At 41.2% G+C, this 12528-nt stretch overlaps 1 protein-coding gene across 7 annotated transcripts in view; it reads right to left on the bottom strand.

Moving 5' to 3' along the window:
* LNX1 (ligand of numb-protein X 1) overlaps positions 1-12528 on the bottom strand; it is a 234837-nt gene that overhangs the window by 15649 nt on the left and 206660 nt on the right. For all 7 annotated transcript variants that reach the window (XM_039542575.1, XM_039542576.1, XM_039542582.1 and 4 more), the window contains one exon: positions 7277-7411. In XM_039542575.1, coding sequence (XP_039398509.1) covers positions 7277-7411 — 135 coding nt within the window. The remainder of the gene's footprint in view (positions 1-7276; positions 7412-12528) is intronic.

The following is a 12528-nucleotide window of genomic DNA, read 5'->3' as shown; positions in this document are numbered from 1 at the left end:
GCAGAACTGGCACACTACTTTTGAGTTTCAATATAGAAATATAATACATGTGCTGCAGGGCTAGCTACTCTATGACATGGTACTAAAGAGCTCATCATTCATGAGCGTGACATCACATTTGTGATACGCAAAAAGATGGATCCCATCCCTGAAATCTCAGATTCAACCACGAAATCCTATTTCAAGTTCTGACTTAATGGCATAGAGAGAAGAACAATCAAATGTATGGCTCTTCTGGCAATGGCTAGAGTAAACTTCAAGGAAAGAAGTGGGAAAAGGGAACAATTGCATTGGGAAATCTGCCAATGAATGATTGTGGGCTTGAGTATGTATATATTTACAGCATTTTATTTTTAAAGGCACATTTAGAATGATGAGACTATAATTCCATCTCAAGAGTTCTGCGATTAAAACAAACAAGCTGCATTTATCAGCTGCCATCCAGCAAAGGACTTCCAGACACTGCAGAAAATAAGCAGAAAATATCAAAATGCTAATATTCCGTAACACTTCAGATAACAAAGTCACTAAACTCCATCTAAACAGGTTCCTTCTTATGTCGTAGGGATAGGAATTGCAAATGTAGCACTGTTATGGATGCTGCATACCACGTAACCCCTGGCCTGAGATGGAACACAGAGAGTCAGAACCTCTGTAAGACGACTTGCTATTGTGGTTTGAGAACAACTGAACACTTCCAAAGGATCTACAGCACAGCTGTGTGAAATCATCCACAGTTTTTCACAAAAAGTGTTCATTATTCTATTTCAGGTAGTTTCATTCCTGCAACATATTGTCTTATTTTTTCAAAATTAATTTTTCACATGAATGTGTAAAATTGTTGTGACTCCACCTTTGCTCAAAAATAAACCTAATTTTGCTTTGGTTTACCCATTTGCATGCAAAAAATTGCCCCTTTCCCCTTGAGAATGGGTTGATTTAACTGAGAATAGCCCTTTTCGGGGTGGAGGGTGGGGACAGTAGTGCAAATTTTTCACAAAAGGGCAGTTTTTGATTTTGTAACAGCAGCTCAAAATTATATACTCTGATTCAGAGCATGCTTGTTAGATGTTCTATGCCCATTCTGTCTCAGACATCAAGAATGTTACTGATAAAAGTAGGCTGCTTATGCCATATTTCTGAGGAAACAGTGCAGACACTATCAGCATTTAAGAGTTATGTTCAGAAACAAATTGTCAAATGTTACTTTTCAATGAAAAATGATTGAAGAACCGCTTTTCTGTGTGCACGCGCACACACACAAGCCAACAATCAGCTTCCCTTTGAAGATTCCTTGCAGCATCTTATTTTTTAAAATTATCATAGATAGATGGGAATTGTGAATTCTCAAATGAGGGGAAGATAATGATAAAAGGAAATTAAAGCCTTTTTAATAAACACATGGACTGCACTCTCGGAGGTATTGCTGGTCATGAGTAAACCAGTTAAAAGGCAATGTTTATTAATGAGTGCATTTCAATACATTCTCTTCTAAACAACTACCCTTCTCCATCGCTTTGAAATGACCTTGGAGGCTGTGACGGGGAAAACATACAGCTTGTCCTCCCCCACCCCCCCCCCTTTTTTTTTTTTTAAGTTTACTGTAAAATAAATATTTACAGCAAATTATCACAACCTCAAAGTCATGACGCGTGTCTCACAGGCAACGGACACAGCTGCAGCTGCTTGGAAAATATATATTACCTACAGGCTAACCCACTCACACAGCTACAGGACATTATTTGCCTGAGCAGCAAGGGCAATAGGCTCCGTCTTTAAGGACTGGACAACAACTTGTTATAAACAATCAGAGTAGAAGAAATAGTTACAATTAAAACCAAGTGCTAGTTTAGTGCCTAGTACTGCATCTGCATTGAAGTCAATGGCAAAACTCCCAATGACTTCAAAGGAGCAGAATCTGGCTCTATTTCTATATTACAAACCCTGTTTAACAGATCCCTCTGTAGTATAGGAGAGTGTTTCTGACATCTTTTCTATTCAAGTCCAGGCAGCAGCAGCAACTTGGGCTTTACATTGCCTTGTTCCTCAGACATGGGAGGATAGCTTACTAAGAACCCTGCCCATGACCAATCATACACCACACTGTATGCAAAATACACTCCCAATACACACCAAAGAGGATGTATTCAATACAGATTGTGTTGCTACTTCATCACTGCTCTGCTGGCTGTCCTTCTGTTTACCATTGGCATTTGCTTGAAAGAGAGCCTCTTTTAGCCTCTTTCCAGATGGAGGCAGGATGTCATGAGGGCAGTGACTTGGCCAAAAGGGATTCCTGAGTTATTATACAATAACAAATAATACTGGAGTCTGGAGTTTATTCTTGGCACTGAATACGCTAGAGACTTGAAGGCAAAATCCAGCACATATTTATATCCGTGTTATATAGTTAACCCAGACAGAACTGGCTCTCTCAGAGAGTTAAAAGAGGGGACCAGTGATGTTAACAAAAGTCCACCTCTCCCAAGGATGAATTATTCCCCCCATAAACTTCAAATTAACAACACTGGGTTATATTAATTAGCAGTTTCTCTATTAGCCACATTTAATTTAACAATCCCCACGGATGAAGCCAGGTGTAAGATTCACCAAGCCACACATCCAAAGGAAATTGCTTTGACTTGAAAGCATGGCCAAGAAGATGTCCACTAGATCTAAGCAAGAGGACATACTGTATTTAAGCCTGCATAGCCTACAAAGCCTAATTTTAAAGAGAGTGAATTATGAAAGAGTATGGTGAAAAAAATACAGGGTATGTACTGAGAACTATCTGGTAAATACTGAGACAAATACTCACATGTGCCTGACAAAAGGCAAACAACACTACAACAGCGAATTAAAGACAGAGTGCACCACAGCAAAACGCTACAGCGCCTCCACATAATCAATCCCACAGGCTGTCTAAGCTCCTTCAGAGTCTATTGAATCATAGGTGCCACACTGGAAAAGCAAAAACTAGATTCTAGCTAACCAGCAGGAGTGCAGCACAGCATCAGTGTTGTGGGGAAAGGGAAACAGAACCACCTCCCTCCTCATGCACCCTTTCAGAAAGAATGGGTCTGTTTGCATACCCTCAGCTAAAGGGTGCCAGGGGCATGTGTATGACTGAGGGTACATCTACATAGTGGGTGATGTGCACTACAGGGGTGTGATTTCTAAAGAGCACTAACATATTGCGCAATAATTGGTCCATGTAGACCCAGCTAGTGCACCCTAGATTCACAGATTTCAAGGCCAGAGGGGAACATTGTGATCATCTAGTCTGCCCTCCTGGACAGTATAGGCCATAGACCTTCCCCAAAATAATTCCTAGAGAAGATCTGCTAGAAAAACATCCAAGCTTGATTTAAAAATTCTCAGTGATGGAGAATCCACCACGACTCTTGGTAAATTATTCCTTGGTCAGTTACACTCACTGTCAATAATTTACTCCTTAATCCCAGTCTGAAGTTGTCTAGCTTCAACTTCCAGCTTTGTACCTTTCCAGTGTTGTACCTTTCCCTGCTAGACTGAGGAGCCTATTGCTAAATAATTGTTTCCCATGTAGATACTTACAGATTGTAATCAAGTCACCCCTTAACCTTCTCTTTGTTAAACTAAATAGATTGAGCTCTTTGAGTCTACCACTATAAGGGATGTTTTCTAATCCTTTGATCATTCTTGCGGCTCTTCTCTGCACCCTCCAATTTACTGACATTCTTCTTGAGTTGTGGGCACCAGAATGGAACACGGTATTCCAGTAGCAAACACACCAGTCCCAAATACAGAGGTAAATAACCTCTATACTTGAGATTCACCTGTTCTATGCATCCCAGGATTGCATTAGGTCTTTTGGCCACAGTGTTGCACTGGGAGCTCATGTTCAGCTGAGTATCCACCAGGATCCCCAAATCTTTTTCAGAGTCACTGCTTCCCAGGATAGAGACCCCATCCTGTAAGCATGGCCTCCATTCTTTGTTCCTAGATGTATACATTTACACGTAGCCATATTAAAATGCATATTGGTTGCTTGCACCCAGCTTACCTAGAAGATTTGGTCTGAATCAGTGACCTATCCTCTTCATTATTTACCACTGCCCCAATTTGTGTGTCATCTGAAAACTTTACCAGTGATGATTTTATGTTTTTTTCCAGGTCATTGATAAAAGCTTCATAGTGCACTGTAATGTAATGCTGTTTCAGTACTATTTTGAAGTACACTAGGGAACTTTTAGTGCACACCAGCAGGGTCTGCAAAGCTCAATTAATGTGCACCATGTTAGTGCACTTTAGAAATCACACCCTTGTAGTGCACATTACTCCATCATGTAGACAAGCTCTAAGTCACCCGAGTGCCATGCTGTAGTAACCCCAGAGGCATCTCTATCCCAGCCACATCCCTTCAGTGCGACCCTGATTCTCAAAGCCAGATCTGAGCCCCACATCTAAATACCCTTGGAGCTGGTTGCTGAAGAGCTGAACTGTGCGGATGGATAACCTATTTTTCAAGCAAAACACCTATGGTCGTTCACCCTCATTATCTCAGAAATACTACAGGCACCTAGTAAACCAACATCTAAAATTAAATGAGACGAGAGGGGATGTATGAAAGGGAAAGGCAGCTAAGCAGCCTACTCTCTCCAATCTCGATTTAACCACCCCAGAGCTCATCTGTCTTGGGGTGAAAAGGCCACAGAGGGGAGGAGTCAGGGATCAGGTGATCCAGATAGCATGTTCCCCTCCTATACAGCCAAAAAATTGTAAAACAAGACATTTGTCGAGAGAGAGAGAGATTTGTTTCTGAGAAAATCTCCGTCTTCGCTGTGCCCTCCACTGGAGGGGTAACAAAGTGCTGCCACTGCCCAGAAGCAGCACAGCCACTAAGCCAGCTGTGCCGTCACTGATGGGACAGGAGACAGAGAGGTACAGAGACATACTCCAGACACCTGTTGGGGGATTCCCTTATCTCCATATTCTATGCAACAAAATAAGGCCTCACCAGCTCCACATAGGGTGCTGCAATGCAAACACAACTCCCTAAATCTCAAGTCAATGCAGTTCCCCAAATCAACTTGTAACTAATCAAGAGTTCCTTTCCTGCACCTCTTTATACAGGAAGAGAAGAAAGGGGCCCAAAGTTGGGTATGGAATAGAATTAATGTACTGAATTCCCCTGTACCATAACCATAGACCAGTAACACAAATATATTAGATATAGCAGACGCCCAGGCAGTCACTGGAAACCATGTGATAGCGACATGAGTTAATTGCTATCCCACTCAGCGATCGCCCTAAGAATCATGAAAGCATTATTTCACTGGAAAGTAATGACTTGCAAATGCAGTATCAGCTAGGATTGTCTTGTGACAGGATGGCAGCAGCCTTGTTTCATCTCTGCTGTTCTGGACAGCAGACGTGGGTCTGTTCTTACAGCACGAGGGAGGAGTTATGTCTGAATGGCATGCGAGGGTACAGGTAAGATGGAATATGCTGCAGGAAGTACCATTTCTTAAGGGGCTGAATGAGCATAATTGATAAAAGGAGGAAAACAACAAAGGGATGTTTATAAACATTTTTAAAATGTGGGCCCATCCCTTTCTCCCCATGGGCAGCTGCGTTCGGGAGCTGACAGCTGGCAGTGCAGTCTAAGGCATGTGGTCCTTTAAGGTCACAGTTGCCTGCTTATCAGTCAGGATTCATTTTAAATGAGCCCTGCTGCTTTTTAAAGCCCCTAGTGACATGGTCCTGCCTATATTCAGAACTCTCTCTTTGCTGGATAGCCGTGATGTGGCACTGATCTCCTTTTAGGGATTCCACCCTTGTGTAGTGTATGTAGCTAGGACCCTGCTTTCTGTGACCTGGATTCCAAGTGAAGGATATGCTGAATGACGCACACACTGCTGTCACCTTTGTGGAAACTGTACGCTTGTTCTTTGTCATTTTCCTTAATCTAACAATACCTAGTCCTTATATAGGGTTTTTCTTCCATAGATCTCAAAGCACTTTACAAAGGAGGTCAGTAGCAGTATTATCATCCCTGTTTTCATAGATTCCTAGATTCTAAAGCCAGAAGAGACCATTGTGATCATGTAGTCTGACCTCCTGTATAGCACAGACCATAGAACTTCCCCAAAATCATTTCTACGGCAGATCTTTTAGAAAAACATCCAATCTTGATTTAAAAACTATCTGTGACAGAGACTCTACCACGACCCTTGGTAAATTGTTCCAGTGGTTAAGTACATACACTGTTAAACATTTACACCTTATTTCCAGTTTGACTTTGTGTAGCTTCATCTTTCAGCCATTGGATGGTGTTGTACATTTATCTGCTAGACTGAAGAGCCCATTATTAAGTATTTGTTCTCCACATACATCCTTACAGACCATGATTAAGTCACCCCTTAACCTTCTCATGGTTAAGCTAAATAGATTGAGCTCTTTAGTCTACCACTATAAAGGCAAAATTTCTAATAGTTTATCCATTTTTGTGGCTCTTCTCTGAACCCTCTCCAATCAACATCCTTCTGGAATTGTGGGCACCAAAACTGGACACAGTATTCCAGCAGTGGTTGCACCAGTACCAATTACAGAGGTAAAATAATCTCTCCACTCCTACTCGAGATTCCCCTTCTTATGCACCCTGGGACCACATTAGATCTTTTGCCCACAGTGTTGCATTGGCAGCTCATGTTCAGCTGATTATCATTCATGACCCCTTAATCTTTTTTCAGAGTCACTGCTTCCCATGATAGAGTCCCCCATCCTGGAAGTATGCCTTATATACATCTGGGAACAAAGAATGTATTTATATTTTCTGTATTAAAATACATATTGTTTGCTTGCACCCAGTTTACTAAAAGCAAATGATCGAGTAACAGCCACAGTAATCAACATGTGGAAATATCACACCCAGTCTATGCAAGCTTCTTCCCTTCATGCTTTGCTCCAGATGGAGTAAGTGCAGATAAGCCTCTTATTTTTGTTAGGATACATTACATTTTGCTGGCTCAGGCTGGGAGAGAGGTTTGTGTATAGTATAGTATGTGTGTATAAAACTTTCGTCTCATTATTATCCTTCAGCTTCCTCTCTCCCAATCCTTCCAAACTGAGTCAAGACAGAAGCACTTCCTAGTGTATAAATAAAGACGCTCTCTGTTTTTACATTTATACCGCAGAATAAGATGTGCTTCTCCTGGTGATAGGGTCTGGAGACAACAAAGCCTTCTGTTTCCCATAGAAAGAACAGTAAATGTAAGATAGATCCAGGCCTCACCTTGTTAGGACAGTTTCTTTCCGATGGGCAAGGCTGAGGACTGCCGTTGTAATTCCACCCAGCCTCCTGCAAGATGTCAGGGGTCTGCTGTCTGGTCTGCCGTGACACAATAAAGTGAACCCGCTTCTCACTGGCCTACATGACGAGACACAGATGTAAATCCTGCTGTTATGCAGCTACAAAGCCAATCTTTTCAGCTCTAGAAATTCACAAATCCCAGGTCTCAGTTAAGTTTGCTGTTATTTTCATTTTCTTTTGAGATATTTTGGTTGCAGATTTTGGTTAATTGAAGGACAATTCTTTTTGGTGCCTCTACCCTTATTATCAACTTGCCACAAGAGGAAATAATAATGCAAGTTCAGCTCAGTTCAACACAGACTGCAAAACTAAAGTTAATCCTCTAAAAGCCTATTTTCATGCATTCAAAATTTCCCCTGAATTAACAATCCTCTCGCATGACAGTGCTGCTCCGTTCTTGTTTTTAGACATTTATTCTATTCACCTGTGTACATTAGCACAGCTAACTAGTGTCTCATGGGTACATCACATGTAAAACTAGGTCTACTACTGTTTGATGGAAACAGTGGAAGCAATGCTGCTTATCTCACAATGATGGAAATGCTCACATTGAGGGGCGCTAGTGGCAGAATTTTGCAAGCTGCTAACATGATAAAAGTAGTTTTACTTAGAGAAGGGGCCATGCTACTATTTTGAACAATAAAATCTTAACAGACTAGTGTAATGGACAAAACACAGGACTGGGAGCCAGGCACTCCAAAATTCAAATCCTGGCACTGCTACTTGCTCAGGCAGACCTCAGAAAGTCATGAAACTTTTGGTCTGTCTACTTATTCCATCTGTAAAATGGGGATCATAAAGACTGTCCCCCACAGAGGTGCTGTGAGGATTCACTGATTTGTACATCGCTTTGAAGTTGCAAGATGCGATACTAGTTTAATTATTATAAAACTACAAAGTCTCAGTGCAGTTGGATCAGTACTTGAGAGGCAAGTCCCACCTCCAGGAGTAGACACCCAAATTCTGCTCTCACTTACACTGACTCCACTGAAGTCGACAGTGTCGTACTGGCATAACTGAGAATAGAATTTAGTTGAGTAAATCCAATATGTGGTACTTGCCTAACATAAAAACAAACTAATACAAGAAAGAGAAATGTATTGGTAGCTTCAGTGGTTTAGAGCTATATGGTGCTGCTATATGGGAAAATCCAAAGTTAATTTTCAAATCTGTAATCTCTTGCTCTTCAGGCTGATGTGGCTGGAAAAGTTGCAGATAAAAGAAGAGAAGTTGGCAGTGCTTAATTTGTGCCAGGACTTGCCAGGGCTCAGCCCCAGCACCACTAGGCCTGGCAGGTCATAGCCCCCGCACTTCTGGGCTTGCCATGTCAGTTATGAATGTAAAAAATTGCTTGAGCCCCAGCACCTCTTTCATTACAAATTAAACACTGGTTCTTGGGGACAAGGAGAGCCACTAATGGCCTCCCGAGGGAGTCTTGTCCATTTGGGTTCAGGCTACTGCTGTAATGTAGAGCCTCCCTGCAAGAGTTTAAAGGGGAAAAAAACACCAGAGCTTCAGAATCCTAAGGTGTTGGTCTGGGTTGGAGGAGGCTCCAAGGAGAGAGAAGAGTGGAAAAGCATTTAAAAGAAGATGTAAACCAAACCTGGAATTCAACCCTACTCTCACCAAAAGTCAACTCACTCAGTGACTTCAGCGGGAACTAAATTTGATCCCTGAGTTTTGTATTCTACAGTTAAACTTTTCCTCACTAGAGTCTGGTTCAAAGTTCTTTGCTGTGATTTCAAAAAATGTTTTTTCCTGTCTGAATTCCTCATACTGGGCTAGTTACTACTTCAAATGAAACAACACAAGACTAAATGACCCAATGGTGTAAAACCCTTTAACATGTAATTCTACTGTAAAAGAAACACTTTACAACTTCAGTTTAAAACTGATCTCTCCCTACGTGGCTTGTCTCAAAATTGATTATTTACAAGGCGGCTGTAAATTTGATTAATTCCTTGTAGAATGACTAACAAAAGTACAACACAAGCATCTGTTGCAAATGTCCCATTTGTCTCTAGGTCAGTCTAGTTGAGTCATTTCTCATAAAATTCAGAGAATATTACTAAGTTATCAAAACCACATCAGCTTCCAAGTCTACATTCTTCCATGTAAAACCCCATAAAAATGTTTGCTGATTAGTATATTAATTGTTATTTCAATTGGTCTCTCTCTCCTTTGCTAGTGGTTTTGCTCCAATTCCCCCATAGCTATTCATGACCAGACAAGAAGTAAATATACATACATCTTACATTTAGGTTGGTTTCAGTACTACACACAAACTGTAGCTTAGAGAGCCTACAAGGGTCAGATCCTCTGCTAAGACCAAAAATGTGCGCGCGCACACAAGTGTCTTAAAACTCCCCTTTACCCTAGCCTCATTCTGGAACTACTTTGTGCAGGCTATTCCCCTGCACTGTGCTAGAGGAGCCGGAGGACTCCTCTACTTACAATGCTCTGCAATAGTCACCATTGTTATTGTTATATGGCATCACCTGGGTGCCTCAGTTGAGATGAGGCTACATTGGGGCACTGCCAACCCACAGTAAGACATCCTCATCCCAAAAAGTTTTACAGGCTAAACAGACAAAGGCCAAAAACATCATGGGCAGGTCCATGCAGCTCAGAGGATTTTATCTTTTCCTCTTTCCCTCCAGCTACATTAGCAGCAGGGTGAGTAAGTGGTGCCCAAACCTCAGCTTTGGTTCTGGGCCACTGGCAGATCCCCTCCGGGCCAGTGAAACTGGCTTTAGTGCCAAATGTTGGGTCAATGCAGAGTAGACACACTGAACTGGAGGAACTAGCCCAAAAATCTTGACAAAAAGGTAGGAGAATAATCCACCAGATCGCCTGCCTCTATGGGTAAAGCTGATTTCTCCATAATGAAGCAGTGAGCTCTATTGTACTCATTTAAAAAAACTCTTCTTGCTTTGACTTGACACTCGCTCCTTCATAACAGAAAAATTGTATTATATGGCAATATCTAGTGTGAAAAAATACACAAAGGAAGAGAAAGGAGATAAACAATGTGTTGCTGTTACTATGTTTCCTGAACCGGCACTGACATATGAGGCCTGATTCTCTACTCCCTTGCACAATTTGTTCTCGTTTGAACTTGTGCAAAGTGGGTATAGAATGTTGCCATTCTGATTTGGTAGCTCTTTACCCTTAATTTGCACTCCCTTTGCACAGGTGTAGATGACTGCACAAGCCCCAGAAACTATGGAGAATCAGCTCCTGGGAGTGTGGGTGAGGGGAACGTTTAGCCACTGGATAAAGATTTGCCTTTAAAGCGAATAGCCTATCCAGTGAGATGTTGGTATGGAAAGAAGTGATTGGATGGCAGATGTAAAAATCAACAAGATTTCACTGTTTTTTATCTGAGGGTTTGGGGAGCATAATGACTTTGCTGCATCATTCTGGGGTCCCTGCTTATAATTTAGGCCTAAAGTGTGATATCGGACTCATCCTCACCATTGGTGATGGGGCAAATGTGAAAAGTCCAAAATCCAAAATTTTGTGATTTATGCACATCCCTAATTACCACCTTTACATTTTCTTCATTTCAGGTTTTGTTACTGAGTTTATAACAGCCAGACACCTAATCTACTGATTAACAAGTACTTAATACGTGCTAATATCTAACTGCTAGGGCTGATGAGTCATACCTCTCTGAGTTATAAATCATTTAGGAGCCAAATCTAATCATGCTCTACAGAAACCTGATTTTTTCTCAGCTTTATTCAGTGCAATGAGTCAGCAAAGTGAAGCTATAAAACAAGGATAATCACCACCACCGCTTAAGACATATAGTTCTTTACAAATGTTAATTAAGGTTATTTATACTTTAAAACTGATCCCATATTTTGAACTTCCTGTACTATTATTTTTTGGTTCCTCGTCTAATAAGAGTGTCCCGCATTTGGGTCTTGGCAGGTGGAATGTTGTTGAGAAAGAAGAGGGGGAAGTACTGTGCTGTGTAAAAAGCAAATGCAAAACATTTGTGGCTTCTATATAATCGTTCTCTTCTGAAATAATGTGGAAACAAGCAAGGAGATTTATGAAAAACATGACAAAAAGGACACACAGTCTGGGAATTCTGTGCTAGGCAAATGTGATTCATGGAGCTCACATCAGTGCAATGTAATCCTGGCCTGTTTGGAAACATGAGTCAAAGTCTTTGATGGGCATGTTGTTTAAATCCCCCAGGGCTGGTGTGTGTTTCAAGTATTTATATAAATAACATTCATTCTGTAGAACTAGTAAGAGCTTTAGTTGTGTTTTTAAACATTTGTGTGAATGGTCTCATTTCTTCCATCTCTTCCCAAAACTGAGGGTGTGTTTTCTGCATGTGAAGCATTGTTGCTTTATTTTTTAAGCATAAGGAAATGTTCCAAGAATACCAATTTTCAGGAGGGCTTCATTTCATATGTTGCTCTCCCCAGACAGCATCCCCCTTTCTATTAGTAAGCTACACAAGGAAAACAAGAACACCACTCAGGATTCCAGCATCTGATATTATGCAAAATGATGTACAGTCTTGCTCTCCAGCCGGTACGTACTCTATCTGGATTAGGCTGACTAGGGAATTTACCCATTGAAACACAGCTGAGTAAATGAACATGTTCCACCTCCGCTACAGACTTTCAATACACATTGATCACTGGAGCCCATGAATCTATTGTAAAAATAAGCCTGTTTCACACAGTATACTGAGCTGAAGTCTATTCTCGCTCAAGTCCATGTTACTTAACTGGAGTCAGCAGGCTGATGCAAAGGACAGAAGGGAGAATCTGGCCTGATCTGTTGTCTTTGCGTTACTACATGCGAAATTCTTCCATACACATGTATGCTACACCCCACCAAACCAGACAAGCACAATGACTTTTTCATAAATGCAAGGCTTAGCAGTAAATTACTCTTGGTTGTTTTGCTAGTAGCACTGCACCATTTTAAAGAGAAAATTGTAAAGATTAGGTCTCAATGAAAGACTAATCCAAATGGCTGTGTGGGGGTGGAGGATGTGGAAAGAAATCAGGTTTGTAGTGGGGAGCGAAGTTAAGTGTTCTGTGGGCAACTTAAGTGTATTTGGTTTTGTAATTTTGGTAGGGATGCTTAGTATCTTGGATAGATGCCCCTTTTAATTCTTTGTATATTTGTACACAAACAAT

This window comes from Mauremys reevesii, linkage group 5 (assembly GCF_016161935.1).
Source record: "Mauremys reevesii isolate NIE-2019 linkage group 5, ASM1616193v1, whole genome shotgun sequence".
Lineage (NCBI taxonomy): Eukaryota > Metazoa > Chordata > Testudines > Geoemydidae > Mauremys > Mauremys reevesii.
The sequence above is the reverse complement of the archived record's forward strand: the minus strand, read 5'-3'. Positions and strand labels throughout refer to the sequence as shown.